This window comes from Puntigrus tetrazona, chromosome 22 (assembly GCF_018831695.1).
Source record: "Puntigrus tetrazona isolate hp1 chromosome 22, ASM1883169v1, whole genome shotgun sequence".
NCBI lineage: Eukaryota > Metazoa > Chordata > Actinopteri > Cypriniformes > Cyprinidae > Puntigrus > Puntigrus tetrazona.
Genome location: NC_056720.1, coordinates 12598079 through 12615759, shown reverse-complemented (window position 1 = coordinate 12615759; position 17681 = coordinate 12598079). Strand labels below are relative to the sequence as shown.

Here is a 17681-nt window from a genome sequence, read left to right as displayed (position 1 = left end):
AATGCTGAGAATGCAACGACTATTGCTTATAACATAAAAACACCTTGGTATTGGGACACTACGTTTTTTTTTTCACTCAAATTTTCTTGGGAAAATATAAAAATGTAATTTTAATAGCAGTTTGCTGACAGTTTGAATTTGTTTGAATGTCAGATATCTGGCCATTTGTTTTTACTCAAAGTAAACATTACACAAGGGTTTCTCAAAGTTGGGAGATAACTGTGCTGTGGGTTTGTGGGAGGGATATTACGGTTATATCAGTTGTCCTGCTGTTGTCTCTGACATATTGTGAGAGTTTAGTTCAGCAGGACGATGTTCTTTCCACTGCTGTTATGGACGGCTTTATTCTGTCACGTCTCAGATGCCCAGACTTCCACTCAAAGACAGTGCGTTTAATATTTTAATGTTTAATAATTCATAAAAATTAAAATGTTGTTCTCAATATTTATTTATGCGTTTATCTTGTCAAATCAACAGCAAGAGGACAGTTTGGAGTCCTAATATGCCAAAAGTGTACGTATATAAGGTCGGATATAAATAGTTTTTATAATACAGATAGTGCTTGATTTTGGATTCATCTGTATTGAGTTTGTTATCTTTGTTTACAGTGAGCCGGTCATCGATCATTCTCCGTCGTAAGTACACAACTCCTCTGTTCTATACTTAAGTTACTTAACACAACCCTAATCAATATACAGAGAACTGGATTTTCCTCCAGAAGTCCATATTCATTCATTAAATGAGTCAGAAAATGTTAAATGATATACCAGTGAGGTCTGAGTGTGTAAGGCTACATCTTAATCATGCCATATATGTGTGTGTGTGTGTGTGTGTGTGTGTGTTATTATAACAGATTATAACATCATTATTATACAAATTATTTACCTTATTATTTTGAAACTGCACCACAAAAATATTCTTTTTAATAAAAACCCATTGAGTGTTACTGAATATTTATGTTTTTGTGTAGGTTTTCTATTTTAGCTCCAGCAAAGATAATACCAGGAACTAAACAGAACATCCTGCTGGAGGCTCACAAACTCTCTCGGCTATTAAAAGTTAGCATTGTGATCTACGATTATCCAGTCTCCCAAACTGCCTTAATGACGGCCTCTGTTACGCTCAAATCAAACAACAACTACAGCGCCCTCAAAACCATCGAGGTGAACTTATTTGTTCTAGTTCAGTGTGAGGAGTTACAATTGTTGAAAACTCTGCATGCTAAATGCAAATATAATGAAATGTTTTATTTAGATTGATCCGAAAATGCTACAACCAGATGGAAAGAAGAAATATGTGAAGCTGGTTGCTCAGTTTAGCAGATTTCATCGTGCAGAAAGAGTTTTACCAGTGTCTTTCCGCTCTGGATACATCTTCATTCAGACTGATAAACCGGTTTATAACCCTGGAGACACAGGTCTGCTCTTGTCATACTGTTCATTTATTATAAACTATCTTCTGGTTTTGCCTGATCATTGTAATTTTTTAGTGCGTTGCAGGGCTTTTGTGTCTGACACTGAATTCCGTGCTGCTGAGAGGACCATTTCTCTGGAACTTCAGGTGACTGTCACTGGCATTGACATAAACACCACTACAGTATTTGCAAGGGAATATTGGTGACGCTACAGTACTGGAACCAATTCCGACTTTTATGGTTGCTAGCATTCCTATTACTAACACATTTGCTGTTTATTGGTACTTATAACCTACTTTAGACATTCTACTAACTATAAGCAACTTTGCAACTACATGTCAACTACATGTCTACTGACTCTTGGTTTAGGATTAGTAGAATAAGTTGGCATATACTTTTAAAGTTTCTGATGTCAGTATGTTGTGGAGCCAATAAAATAAAGATTAATAAGTATCAAATTTTATTGAGGCAAAAGACAATAGTTTAATAAATCAATAAAGAGTGATTGACATATTTGATTTTATTGGAGCAATGCATTATGGTATTGGTACATGTTTCAGAATCCAGATGGGATTGCAGTACATGGTATTTCTCGAGCCAAATCATTCGATGGGATACTCTCTAACATCTACCCCCTCTCATCAGTGGTCAAGTATGGACACAGAACAGATATATTATATTGTAAAATATTAATAAATTGACAAAAAATTGATTGATTTACCTGATACTTTAATATATATGTCTGCTGAGTAAGTATCTTTTCGATTTTCTAGGGAGGGCAGATGGAAAGTTGTTGCAAAGTTTGATCAGGGAAAAGAGAAAATTTTTAGCAGAAAGTTTGAAGTCAAGAAATATGGTACGTCTTTCACATTACCTTCAGATTCTGCTAGATGTTTCACTGTTGGTCGGTTAACAGCATTTCTCCTTTCACTGAAGTCCTCCCAGCATTCAACGTCACTTTGACTCCAAAGACATCCCACCTCAGACTAGACGCAGAAAAGTTGGAGGTAGAAATAACAGCCAGGTGTGTGATTAATTTGTATCAAACCGGATGACCTCAAAGTGACTGGACATTCAAGTAACCCTTTAAGGGGAGACACTGTAGACAAAAACAGCCAAAAATGTTTTTTTCATACATCTGTTAAATTTGAAATTTGGGTTTTTCATAGTATCAAGTATTTTTTCAGACTAGTAGAAAGAAAACATCCAAAATACATCCAAAAGTGTTTTTTATATCGTTTTATCCATTTGTGATAGATCTCAGTTACATATATATATCCTTAAAATGATTTCCCGTTTAGTCAGTCACTACGACATTACATCCCAATCACCTCTCAGCTTAAGAAGAAAAGGCCATTGAAAATTACTTGTGTAACCCTTCACACACCAAACTTCACATTTTTATTCCTGTCTATTTCCTGAAGGTTTATGCAAAGAGTTTTGTTCGTATATAATTTGCTTATACATTTTTAATGTTTTTAGATTGTTCTAAGTATTTTTTTAACTATGGGGTGACAAAATTCCATCTGTAAAATTGTTTAATTGCAATATATTTAAAAAAATAATAATTAAATGACTTTAGTCATCGTGTTTACATTTTTGTTAGAAATGTATGCAAATTAGAGCAAATTGCTTTGTCAAATTTTGTACTTTCTATTTAATACAGAAATTAGCATATTAGCATGCTTTCTGAAGAATCATGTGACACTGAAAACTGGGGTAATGAAACTGAAGATTCAGCTTTGCATCAAAGGAATAAATTATATTTTAAAATGTGTTATGTAATAAATAGTCATTTTAAATAGCAAAACTACTATTTTGCTGGGGGTTTTTTTTAATACAATATTTTGTTTGTGCTATGTTTGATCAGTTAAATGCAGGTTTTTGAATGCTAGTGTACTGAATTCTACACTTATTACATTATTTTGAGTTCACTGTATGCATATCTTCCAGGTATCTTTATGGTGAACCAGTGAAAGGTGTTGCATACGTGCTGTTTGGTATTGAAATTGATGGTGAAAAGAAGAGACTCACATCTGTAAAGCAATTAAATGATGTAAGTGGTTAAACAAGAACTGGCTTAAGTATCTTTCATCATCTTTATAGTACTTATTCCTCCTTCTCTTATTTTACAGTTAAATGGAGGAAAAGTTAGTTTGACTATGGAAGAGATAAAGAAGGTCTATCCTGACACAAACAGTCTGCTGAAGTCTTCTGTGTACGTCAAAGCATCAGTAATGACCAGCTCAGGTGGGAAAATCATGGAAAACTTCAACCGCTCACAATCCAACACAACTGCATAGCAACACCTTGGCAACCACTTCAAACTCTTTAGCTTTATCATTATTGTGAGGTCTCCTTTCTTCTCCTCAGGTAGCGACCTTGTGGAAGCAGAGAAATCTGGTATTAAAATCGTCATGACACCCTACATGCTTTCCATCAGAGACACACCAAAGTATTTCATACCTGGCCTGCCATTAGCCATGACGGTACTTTTTCTTGTCCTGTCCTTGTTCTTATCCTGTTAGCATCATTTATATGGTTTATAGTATTTATTAATGTTTTAATTTTAGTTCATGTTTTTTAATTTAAGTTTTAGCAATTTCTCTTACGTGCATTTCTCATTTTTACTACTTTAATTACTTTCATTTATTTTAATTTCAGTTAAAAGTGTATTAATTTTACAACTACAGTACTTCTTTTTCATTTCATTTCAAATTTAGTTGAAATTGAAGTAATTCACAAAAAAGTCATCACCAGTTACTTTTATTTTTTAGATATTTTATATATACACAGACACACATGGACGCACACGCACACACACACACACACACACACACACATTTTGTATTGATATTATACTTTTCTTAAAAAAAATTCCATGTCATAATTTTTCAGCTTTTTCAGCAAAAGTATTACTTACTATTATTGCACAATTGTTGTTAGAATTCATTGGTGATTTCAAATATGGAATTTAATTGTAACATTAGCGAACAATTTAGGAGATTTAGTTCCTAATACAAAGAAATAGGCGGTGCACTTGGATGCCCCAGAGAGGCATTTCAAAGATGGCCGCCAAGTGACACGATTTGTCTTAAAGAGACTTTGGTATGTAATGTCAGGATTATTCTTTTAGCGAATGTGTTTTGTTTTTCAGGTTACCGTGAGTGACCACGATGGATCTCCAGCCCATAATACTCCTGTTAAAATCAGCTTTCTTGAAAACCCAATCACTGTACACAGAGGCACCATCAAAGTCTCCGTCAACATGCCTAAGATGTACAGCAGAAACATACTTAAAGTAAGTCATTCACAGAAACAATACAAAATTGTGTTATACCTGTCACCCGAATGTACTGTATTCTTATATAGGTGGAAACAGCAGATCCTTCACTGAAAGGAGAACAGCAGGCTGTTCAAGAGATGAGTGTGAGCCCATATGCCAATTTTAATTATTACGGGAACTACCTGCACATCTCGGTGGGCAGCAGTCGAGTGGTGGTGGGCGGCACACTTAACATCCAAGCTCACATCAAATGTAGGTCTCCAGAGCATAGAAAACTTGTGGAGCAACTGACATATGCAGTGAGTTTGTCACCGGCGATGTTTTTGGCAACCCTGGCTTTTAAAAATATTACATTTCTGCAACGTCATAATTACATACCTTGCTGCGCATATTGCATTCAAATTAAAATGAGAAATATGTTAATATGCGATTCATTTCTTTATAACTTCCTTATGTGGATTCGAGCTGCTTTGTTGAACTGTAGTTTCATAAGTTTGTGCACTTCCACGCTCAAGTGCAACGGCGTATGGCATGAGCTAATGAGCAAACCTACTGAAGCAGAAGACTTCATATAAAGCTGTATATGGGACGAAAACATTCTAAAGTATCCGTTTCCAAATCATGCAGGATGTTAAAATTGTTTTGAAGTCATAACATTTGGCTTCATTAATCAAAAGTCTGTACCTTTTAATCATACTTTGTGTGAAAAGAAATAAAAGTTGTCAGGTTTTTATTGCCTCTAGTGTTCATTTTAACTTTAAACTGCAGTGATTCGTAAATATAGGTGTTGCAGAAATGTTTATAGAGGCATGAAATTTCATTCTGGGTTGCAGTTTGGGATAAAAATGACTGAAATCTCTGTATTAAATACACTGATGATTGTTTCTGTAGGTGATAAGTAAAGGAAATATAATCCACGCTGCTAGGATGAATGTTAAAGACCTGGTCATCATAAACATTCCTCTGCTGGTTACCTCAGAAATGCTACCTGCGTTTCGCTTTGTGGCCTACTATATTTTGCCATGGCAACCCAGGTTGGAAGTGGTGGCGGACTCTGTATTTGTGGATGTGGAGGACCGGTGCGTTGGTTCGGTGAGTTCATGGGATGTCCTTGACCAATTATTTACAGGACAGATGCACATTCTAGCTCTTCATGGTACAAAATTATTATTCAAATTATTCAGATTCTCCCACCATGCATTGAGGTGAAATCTATATTTCTGATTTGTATTAGCTCAGCGTAGGACCATTGGAAGGAGAAAAAGTTAATTCATACTCACCAGGCAGCAGCATTACATTTGAAGTGAAAGGAGACCCGGGGGCAAAGGTCAGCCTGGTTGCTGTGGATAATGCCATCTTCCTGTTAAGTAAAAGCCGTCTGACGCAGAAGAAGGTGAGTGATGATATAGTCTTCTCTCCAGAACCTTCTCCAGATCCTCATGGATCCTCTTCTCTCTTTGATTCAGGTGTGGGAGGTGGTGGGTCAAGGTGATATGGGCTGCACCGCAGGAGGAGGAAGGAATAATATGGGTGTTTTCAGTGATGCAGGACTGATGTTTCATTCCAGCACAGGAGGATACACAGATTACAGAAAAGGTCCTTCACATGCATACACAGCATTAACTTTTTTATTTCATTAGTTTCATTATTATTTCATTCATTGTCTCATAATTTTGTTTTTACCCCTCGGAATTTTCATCTCACAATTCAGACTTTTACTCTCAGCATTTATTTCATAGAATTCATTAATGTGAGTACAGTCAGAATTATGAGGAAACAATTGCAGGTTCCATGTCACATTTTTATTTATTTATCCTGAGACAGAAACAAGCTTCCATACATTAAACTACTGCTGAAAAAATTGGGGTCTGTAAAGTTCGGAAAAAGTTTTTGATTTCATTGATCAAACATTAATATTGTGATTGCAATTTAAAATAAATGTGTTGTAGTTGATACATAGACTGGTTAAGGTTATGTTAATGAATAGCTTTAGGATACAGTTGCTATTTAGCAGATATTTAACAAAATTAGTCATTCTATTTTGAAATGCTCCATTTTACCAATCTAATCAACTCCCTAATGAACAAATGTTGATTTTTAAACTTAGTTTTATTGTAATTATCTTAAAAATCTAAAAAACATTTTATATAGGCTGTGCAGTGGAAAGACTATGGATGCTAAATGTTCTACATGCAACCATCAATGTTAATATCCTCAGGAATGTATTTTCTTTGGGTTGTTTGGAATAGATTGTTCCAGTATATCTAGAAGACGACGTTCTGCTGCCAAACTGCAACTTAGAGATCAACTTGGTAAGTCTCTCATTTCATCAAAAATTGCGAAAGGTAAGCTAATGTGCTAAGTCATTCTAAGTATGTTCTTTTCTCTCAGAGAAGGTATATTCTGATGAGCTCCTGCAGAGATGTTGTGTGGACGGCATGAGGGAGATTCCCATGCCATATTCCTGCTACCGCCGCTCGCTCTACATCACTGAGGACTGGAGCTGTGTGTTGGCTTTCCTTCGCTGTTGTGCAGAGTACAGAGGAGAGGAGCTTGGTGTCGTGACCAGACCTCCGACAACAACCGCTCCACCAACCACCACCCCTGTACCCCCTACGGCAAAGCTAACTTCTAACGAACGTTACATTTACCGCTATCCTTCAAAAACTCTTGACAATGAACCTTCAACTCATTTTGAGCACGTCCACACACCTGAGATTGTAGCACGTGAAAATGGTCACGCTGACAAGATGGAAGAAGAAGAAGAGGTGGAGGAGTTTGATGAAGATGATTTAGCTGACTTAGAGGACATTTACGTGCGCAGCAAGTTCTTTGAGTCATGGCTGTGGACTGACATTACATTACCCAGTGTCACCAAGACTGATGGGTAGGAGTTTGACCTTTGACTCAGTATAGACGTCTCACTTTTATCACGTTCGTTCATGGAAGCATCTCTCCATGCTTTTATTCCAGATTGGCTGTATTACCAGTAAACACTGTTCTTCCTGACAGCATCACTCAGTGGGGGTTTCTAGCCATCAGTGCTTCACCTCAGACAGGTAAACAAAAAGTTATTTGTAACAGAATCATAACCCTTTTATAGTTCAGCCAAACAATAAAGCACAATTGTTTCCATACAACAGTTAAGAATAGAATACTATACAAAAAAACTAAACAATAACAATTGTTTTTACCAACGATTCAGATAAAAAGTGCACAGTAACTGATAGGCATAATAAATTTTAAATGATTTTACTTCTGACACAATGAGAAATAATTAATAACAATACAAATTATGAATTGTAAATATTTTATTAAGTTTGCTTTTACTGCCACATATCAAACATTCATCTGCATATGAATTAATATAATTCAATGTATTTATCTTTTAAAGCTGTTTAATGAATTCAATATTTGTAATAATAGTTACTTTAAAAAGTGCTTATTACAAGTATTAGAAACAGTGTAGTCAAAAATAATTATATAAATATACAGATAATTTAAGTAAATTTAATTAGCTGTCTAAAACCTGAGAATTATATATATAAATATATATATATATATATATATATATATATATATATATATATATATATATATATATATATATATATATATATATAAATCAAGTATCTATAAACTTTTCTTTTCAGGTTTCTGTGTAGCCGAACCATATACTGTCCGGGCATGGAAGCCTTTCTTCATAGATCTGCGGCTGCCTCACTCGGTGTCCAGAAATGAACATGTGGAAATCAAAGCTGTGCTAAACAACTATAGCAACTCAAAACTGGAGGTCAGTTTCACACCATTTCAAAACACTCAAAAAATGAAAATGAGCGTTGTGTCGCTTTGATGCTTATGAGGAAATGACTGTTTACTCAGTTACTGAAGCCCTATTTGTTTATGTTTGTGTTCCCTATAATTCCCTATCAAACGATCTACCTGTTACATTGCTTTTAATGGTTCATATGTAAGGGGTTTTCAAGTACTTTTTCTCTTCGAAGTGTTACAAGCTGTTAGCGCATAGATAAGATCCTTAAAGTTGCAAAGACTAAAGTCTGAAAACCAAGTTGTGACTCATCCACACACCCCTAAAACGGCTTGTTTAAACACTCCTCCACATCTCTCCATCACTGTATGGGTTTATTTTCATAACACCCAAATGTGTATGCAAAGAAAGAAGGCGCTATTATTCTCTCTGAAGTGTTGTTGTCGGCGCCATGTTCTGGAGACACTGTGTTTCGTTGTGAAAGTAAAACTTTGAGCTTCACTTACAAATATAAATTAGGTACAATTCATGGTGACTGCATAAATGTAACAACATTATCAGGATACAAAAATCTAGTAACTATAACTAGTTTATAGCATAACTATACTATAACTATAAACTATAACTTGCATCAAAAATAAAGTTAGTACGATATACAAATTCCAATTACATTTTGTAAAAAGTGGGAATACTATCTGGATTACAGTTGTTTCGTTTAAAATTAAATAAAATGAACCTTTCTACAATTACTCTTCTCAAACCTGATGAGCCTGCTGCTGCGGAAAATTAATTATGATGCATCATGCTAGGAAAAACTGGAAATTTCAGTTATTTTGTTTTCAAAGAGAGTAAAGTAAGTGGCATACCTGTAAGCTGCTTGTTTAAGGTAGTTTACTAAAGCAACTTGAACATTTGCAGGTATGAGTAGCATTCGTACCACAACTGTTTTTTTTTTAAATTTTTTTATGTATATATAGAATAGAATCATAAAATAGAGCTCTGAGAAGACTTATATAGTGATGATTTATATGGTGTGTTAGAGTGCAATTGGTTTGTGCAGCTACACAAACATGAACAAATCAGTAAACAGGAGTTTCCCCATTAGGTTCAAAGCAACACACATTGCTTCAGTTATTCATGTCTTGACTTAAACACTGTGTGTGCAGGTCATGGTGATTCTGGAGAAGACAGAGGACATGTGTAGCGTGGCATTTACTGGACAACACAGACAGCAGGTTTCGGTTCCGGCCAGCTCATCCAAGCTGATTTCATACACCATCATCCCTCTTAAAACAGGAGAGCTTCCTCTACAGGTCACAGCCGCCGCGGACTCCTTCATGGGGCGGGACGCAGTGAGGAAGAATCTACGTGTGGTGGTAAGTGAGCTCCTAAAACCTGCTCTGTTTTAAAGTAAGTAAAAAATATTACATTACACATGTTGGTGAAGTTGGTGCAATAACTATGTGGTAATGATATATGATGATGAAACTTGTGGTTTAGGTTGAAGGCATCCAGACAATTAAAGTAAGGAGCTTTGTGCTGAACCCCTCAGAGAAAGGAGACAGCGGTAAGACTGGGTGGAAATTTAACATTTAACAAACATTTATTGTGATTAATGTAATGGCAATTTAGGATACAGTTAATTTAACAAACTTGCCATTTTTAATATAATTAACTTTATGATTTTTTAAAATGTAAATGGGTCTTTGGGCACTAAAATTATATATAACATATACAACCCAAATTCCAGAAATGTTGGGTCAATATTTAAATTTCATCCCAAATGACCAGTGGATGGGTGCATGTTACTGAAAAGCGAATAAACATTTTCTTTCATCTCAGCTGGTAAACAGCAGATAGAAGTGGAGAAAATGCAGTTGGAAGCTGTTGTGCCAAAATCTCTGCCGGAGACATTTGTCAATGTCAGAGGTTTGACATTTTTTTAAGCCTTATTCATAACATCATAGTATTTGAGTATTATCCCTGAATCTCACAGTTTGCTTTTTAAATTTCATGTCTCAGGTGATTTGCTGGCAGACAGCATTGATAACTCTATTAAGGAGGACTCTCTGGCAGCGTTGATCCGGATGCCCGGTGGATGTGTGGAGCAGAACCTGGCCAGAATCACGCTGCCCCTCATTGCCACCCATTACCTGGACAGCAGTGGAAACTGGGACGCTGTGGGAGTAGATCGCAGACAAGAGGCCATCAAATACATCCAGACAGGTGCACTGAAACTCAGAGAGGGATAAGAATAACCATTACTTCACTTTACGTTACACAGTAAATTATCAATTAACATTGTTCATGTTCAGGGTATGAAAATCAACTTAATTACCGGAAAAAGGATGACTCGTATCCTCCCTACGCCAAAGAGGGGACCAGCACATGGTATTAATGTCGTCACATCATTGATTACAGCTTCACATTGAACATGTCCCTGTAGAGTTTTTATGATCTGTTCGTCTCAGGATCACTGCATACGTGGTGAAGGTTTTCTCCATGGCAAAATCCTTCATTAGCATCAATGACAAGCATCTGTGTGGCCCTCTGGTGTACCTCCTCAAGAATAAACAGCGTCCTGATGGATCCTTTCAGGAGGACAATCCTGTCTACGACACCAGTATGACGGTAAGAGATCATAGCCATGATCGCATTAATTGGTGTAGTTTCATAACAATCAGTGAAAGGATACAGTACGTTGTATGTATGCTGTGTTATGATACAGGGAGGCCTGCGTGGCTCTGAATCAAGAGTGTCTCTGACCGCATTTGTGCTCATTGCTTTGGCGGAGGCACAAAATTCTGTTTCCTGCCAAGAGCCAGGCCTCAACGTACAGGTAACTTCATTATTGAACTGCTAAAAACCTGTGAATTAAACACTAGCTAGATTAAATAATCTGGACAACAGCAAAATTAAATAGTATAAAATAGCTCAATTGAATAATTTGGACAAATCCTAAATGTAATAATTAGGGAAAAAGCTAAATAAAATAAGCAGAATTCCTCATTTAAATAATTAGTACAATAGCTAAATTGACTCCTTAGGATAATATCATCTAAATTAAATAGAGGGAAGCAGGAAAATAGTTAAATTAAGTGAATGCAAATGTATTTTCAAAGTATAAAATAAACAATATATTAGCATAAAGATAAAATAAAATGGTACAAAAATGAAAATACGATGATGTTTTTTTTTTTTTAAACTTATGTAAATATAAGCAAAAGTCAGATGTACAACATGGATTCATGTCGTACTTCTGGGCCCCCCGGAAAAGTAAAAATGAATAACATACATATTTTTACATGTTCAGTGGTGCTAATTGTAAATTGTTACTTTTATTGAAGGACAAGTCCCGAAAAGCAGCGGTGTATCTAAGAAAGCACTTCCCTCGACTCATGAGACCATACACAGCAGCTCTAGCATGCTACGCTTTAGCAGTATCAAACTATGGCTGCAGGAAGAGCACGTTACTAAATTTAGCATCACCTGGTACTTAGCCTTCGGAAGCAAAAAATACCTTGCTTTGTACTGTCCTGTCTTTCTCATGTTTCTATATTTACAATCAACAGATCGTACCCACTGGCCTAACTCTAGTAATTATTTCTTCACGCTGGAAGCTACTGGCTATGCGTTGTTAGCTCTGATCAAAGGTGGCCACATGGAAGAGGCAGCCGTCCCCTTTCGATGGCTGAACGAGAAGCGTGGCATTGGAGGAGGATACGGCTCTACTCAGGTAAAAACCACAAGAAACCTTCACTAATTGACTCATATCTGTATTTGAGGTAGATTAATGACAGTTTTTCTCCCATCAGTCCACTATGGTGGTGCTACAGGCTCTGTCTGAATACCTGGTGAAGAGGCCTCCCCCTGAAGATCTCAATCTGTTGGTGGAGCTCAGTGTTCCTGGTCGCAGTGACATACGCTGGACATTCAATCCAAAAATGGCACATGTGGCCCGAACTTCACGGGTGCAATCTCCAGTCTTTCAAAACTCTCTTTTGTAGACAAATGTAGTTATTATACTGTCATTATTATAACAATATAGTACAAAAATGTAATGCATGAATTTGAATTACTTTAACTCTTGCATAATACTGGAAATTCATTCTTACAGTAAATATACAGAGCTCTGGAATTATTTTGTTCAGTTATTGCATGTCTCAACCAATCAGAATAGGCCTCCATGACTGACCAGTGCTACATGAAAACATACTGGTTGAGAATGAACTGCAGTAGACTCGATATCTTTCTGGTTCTCTTTGACTTTTGGATTATTGCAGAAAATAAGCTCTGTGACCAAAGAAAAAGTTTCAAATGAACACCGCTTTTATGATTTGTCAAGTCTAACTCTAAGCCTGACTCCGCAGTCATGACTTCAACATCATTAAGCTTAAACTACTTTTCAGGCTTTACCAAAAGGGGACATTGGATGCCCAGATTGTTAGCTTATAGATGCTATTGATTAAAAGAAAAGAAGTTTCAAGTGAAATAACTCACTTTCATTATCTCTTCCAGGTACCTCTTGACCAGAAATTCACAGTGGAGGCTTCTGGGAAGGGCAAGGGAGTTTTAGAGGTGTTACATTCCAAAATCTACACCAAAGTATTGAATTAGAGCATACAATTTACAGTTACATTTAAAGTTACAAAACTTTCTCTATCATATTTTATGAATCCCAGGTAGTGACCGTGTACCACCAGCTTCCTGACGTGTATGAGAACAGCACATGTAACGGCTTTCATCTGGACGTCTCCATCACTGAGACTAGTGGTGCGTTCTCGACTATGTTTTATAATTCCTTACTGTGTGTAAAAACAATTTGACTATGGTAAAAATCTTACTCTATACAGTAAATTACAGTAAATATATTGAGCCATTTACATGTAATTTATCAGCATCACTCTTTGATCCATTTTAGAAAAAACACCATCGGATGTAGAAAAGTCATACAGACTCAATATCAATGTGAGGTAAGCAGTTTTAGGTTGTTTTATTTTTTAATTTTTGAAAGCTTAATAAACTGTTCCTGTACCCATAATTCACTGCTTTGCACCACAAAGGGCTCTGGAGGGACGGCAGGTGAGGATGGTGATCCTGGACATCAGTCTGCCCACCGGCTTTGAGCCTGAAAACTCAGATTTAGAATTGGTAAGACCAAACTCACGACAAACTTAGATATTATATTAGCGGTAGAATAATTCTATACAGTAGATAACTGTGTTGTAGCTTACCTTCACAGCATTTTAAGGCATACAGGTGCTCTCCAAACATCTAATTTTAGGTTTAGTTTTGGTCAGATTAAGCATCTTTGCATGTATCTGCCATGAAGAATTCCCATAAGGCATCACAACAAGCAACTTCCAAAGGCTGATTATAATGTTGATCATAAATTTTGGAACGCGTGTTTCATGTTTCATTACCTGTGGACTTTTCTACCCAAATTTTTTTAAGGCATTCTATTTTTATGTTGAGTATTGCGCTTTTATCTTAGCAACATGAAAACTTCTAGTTCTGTTGAAATCATCTGACTCAAGTCTGTTTGTGTAGTACACAGAATTGCTGACTATTCAAATTCAAGTTCTTCAAATCTGTCACCTTAACAGTTAGGATGCTGACTGTGTAGGCATCTACCTAAAGTACATAACTAATATGCATCTTGTTAGGTTATACAAGGGATAATGTCTGTTGTGACTTTCCAGCTCACAAATTCAGTGGATCGCTACATCAACAACTTTCAAGTGGTGGACAATCTGAGCGACAGAGGATCCCTCATAATTCACCTTTTTAGGGTAACCTAAAAACCTCCATTTTAGTTTTTTTTAAGGATGTAAAAGAAGGAAGCATTGAATATTTGTTTTTGTCTTTATGTCCCGGACAGGTTTCCAGTACTCAGAATGACGTGATATCATTCAGACTGCATCAGAAATTTAAAGTGGGTCTGCTTCAGCCCTCCACTGTCACAGTGTACCAGTACTACAACAAAGGTTAGTACATTTTTAATTAGCTACGTTTGCTAAAGTGCAGCTAACCTTTGGCATTCAACTCATCTCACAGTGTTTCTGCTATAGACATAAATAGTGCAAATAATGTAAGAATGCAGTTACTTTTTAACTAAACATGCTATTAAGTGAATAGAAATGAACAAGCAAACATTCAGTACAGCATTAAAAATCATTAATGTTATTTACTCTACTTAAAGGAAGGGTCAACAGGGTGCATGGAGGTATGCAAATGCATACATTGACAAGCAAGTAGGATAACATGGGGCCGAGGACATGATTGGACAAACATTTTTTTTATTCTAGCTCAGACACGAGAGAAGTTGTGCGAGCGCAGGGACCTGATGCTACGGCACCTCAGCCAGTTGGGTCTTCAGGTCACGCTTGATGATCACGCCAGCTTGTCATTGCACTTTCAGCCCATGGTCAGACTTTGCATTTGTATGGGCCAGGGTGCCCTTAGAACAAATGTGGCATGTGGTAGTAACCACAACAGGTTGGTGGGCAGGCAGCCTCGGGGCTTTGGACAGGGCCCTGTCTGCTTTGGCAAATCAACTACCTGAAGCAACACAGGTTGCATCAAAGCACTGTACAGTATAAGGTAGAAGAATACAATGACAGGGATGTATAATGATGAGAGTGACCAATTTGTTATTAAATGCAGAGATGGTCTCTGTAATCAATTCAACGATAATCACTAGAAGTGAAGTGTCCCCAACAAAGCAAACCAGATGCGACAGCGGCAAGGAAACAAAACCCCATCCATACAGAATGTAGAAAGAAAAACCTTGGGAGAAACCAGACTCAGTTGGGGTCAGTTCTCCTTTGACCGTACACCCAGCACTTAACTTCCAGTTCAATTTTAAACGCAGCTGTGTCAGATAGTGTAAATAACTTAGTGTGTGTGTGTAAGTGTGTGTGCATCAGGATCTGGTGATCTGTCCACGGGACTCATCTAGGTGTTCTGGTCTCTGATGAACATAAATCACTGTTTGCTGTTCATATTCTGTGCATTGTGCAAGGCATATTCCAGGGGAGCTCAATTGTGCAGCCGACGCGCTCACACAACAACTTACAGCTGATTTGGAGTTGATACGGTGAGGCTCAGGTCAACCTGTTTGCTTCTTGCGAATCGTCCCATTGCCAGCTGTTTTACTCCCTAACCGAGGCTTCCCTTGTCATGGACGTGCTGCACACAGCTGACCTTGGGCCCTACACAAACTCAATCTCTTCGCGACATCCCCTCCCTGGCGCATTCCTCTTAGGGAAGATCTTCTTTCTCAGGGACTTGGCACCATGTGGCATCCGCATCTGGACCTGTGGAACCTCCATGTTTGTCTCGGGACATGGCACTGTGGTGAACACTATTATTCAGCCTAGAGCTCCCTCTACAAGGCAAGCCTATGAAGTGGGAAGAACTGGTTGGTGTCAGGCTTGCTGCGCCATTCCCCTTCACCCAGGGATGCGAGCACTGGTTTTTCCCCTTCAGTAAGCTGTTCGGATGGCGAACCCTGGTGGTGCTTCCTCCAACTCCAGCAGTCAGACTAGACAGAGCAGTCTGAAAGCAGGTCCAGTATCAGCACCGCTTGCTCGAATCCCATCATCCCTTGTACTGGGCTAGGTGCTCCATATAGCTGATTGTCCACAGAGATCCTATTCTACACAGCAAAGTTCCCTCTTGTGAACCTGTGTCTTCCCTTGACAGAGTACTCTGTCTGTCTCTGCTGCCATACACATACAGACGTTTCATTGCCACCTCCCACTGATCACACCACATCAATTTAGTAACAGTGCCACCTTTTAGTCAAAAGTGATAAAACAATTTTGACAAAAACAATCCAAAAATGCTAATAGTGTATAAACAACTTTAATTTTAATTATATACAAATTTACATTTTTCAGTCATTTTAATTAGTGACTTCGTTTTTCATTCATTTTAACTAAAATAATAAATATGTTCATAATTTTTCATTAATGAAGTGGATCTGATGTTGCCAGCCATGCTATTATGGCTTATCTTGCCTTCCTATTGCTTGCTTCCTTTATTGTTGCTTGTGGTTCTATTTGTTTAATTTGCTAGTTGGTTAGTTCCAAGTGCTAATATTAGTTTGTTATTGTGTTTCCTGACTCTGTTGTTTCAGATAAACGCTGTAGCAGGTTCTACTCTCCTCCAGAAGACAAAGAGCAACTTGACCAAATCTGCAAAGACAACGTGTGTCGCTGCTCTCATGGTCAGTTTAACAGGACTAATTTTGTGTTTTCAATCAACATCTTACATTTAACCAGTTTAAACCACCTTCTTTCATAGGTGACTGTTGTGTAATGAAAGAAGACTCATCGTCTTTCAGTAAAGACCAGAGGAAGGAAACTGTGTGCAATAGATTACATCATGGTGATTGTTTCTTTGGTCAAATGAATGAATGTTTTTGGCAGAATGTCACATCATGATGTCATCTATAAATGAATGAAAGATAATTACTTTCTTTAGTCTACAGGGTCAAGCTGATCAGCGTCAGCCAGAGTCACTACGACCAGTTTGAGATGGAGATTGTGCAGGTTATCAAAGAGGGTACGTCTACTAGAGTCTGGTTTTCTTTTTGTACCCAGCAGTCTGACTCATGGATCTCCATTTGAGTAGGGTCAGAGGAAGGCCTGAACGAGAATGAAAGGAGGTTGTTCCTCTCTCATGCGAGCTGTAGGACAGGACTTGGTTTAAGAGAGGGTCAGGACTATCTGATCATTGGGCACATCACTGATGTTTGGCACGCAGGGAGCACGTCCAACAAGTGAGTAGCGTTAAATGTACATATAATGGTTTAGTTTTCATAATTTAGTGTTGTTTTCTCTCTTAGATTTGTGTATATGCTGGGTAAGGACACGTGGGTCGAGCGCTGGCCGTCTGAGTCTGAATGTGGAGCTGGATCTGCACTGGAAAGGAAATGTGCCGAGTTGGAGAGTTTTGCAAAGGACTTGACAGAAAGCGGCTGTCAAACTTGAGACAGATGTTGTTTACATACAGTACTAATGGCAAAACTGTGGATTTAAGTCTTCACATACATTACTAATAAAAACACAACTACCTAAAGTATATTAATTGACAGTAATTTAATTCTACTTTTTACAGTATGTTTGTAAAAACAAACTAATTTCTTGAGGGCATATTATACTGTATATCAAAAAGTGTTACAAAACTAAAAGAAATTTGGTTGC

General features: G+C 37.4%; 1 protein-coding gene across 1 annotated transcript; it reads left to right on the top strand.

Annotated features, from left to right (window-relative positions):
* The first annotated feature begins 231 nt into the window (after positions 1-231).
* Positions 232-17617, top strand: LOC122327651 (complement C3-like). The gene is given in 41 exon segments (XM_043223117.1): positions 232-386; positions 478-513; positions 609-635; positions 971-1163; positions 1255-1417; positions 1490-1560; positions 1975-2066; positions 2188-2270; positions 2351-2438; positions 3368-3470; positions 3550-3664; positions 3788-3903; positions 4572-4715; positions 4787-4999; positions 5592-5792; positions 5935-6093; positions 6167-6296; positions 6950-7012; positions 7092-7587; positions 7674-7759; positions 8354-8493; positions 9636-9845; positions 9970-10036; positions 10312-10398; positions 10492-10695; positions 10785-10860; positions 10941-11100; positions 11198-11308; positions 11817-11961; positions 12042-12205; positions 12285-12440; positions 12988-13047; positions 13152-13242; positions 13391-13442; positions 13533-13620; positions 14172-14261; positions 14351-14456; positions 16613-16702; positions 16780-17040; positions 17110-17257; positions 17324-17617. Coding segments are annotated over 41 exon segments (5304 nt in total). The 5' UTR covers positions 232-312; the 3' UTR covers positions 17469-17617.
* The last annotated feature ends 64 nt before the right edge of the window (positions 17618-17681 follow it).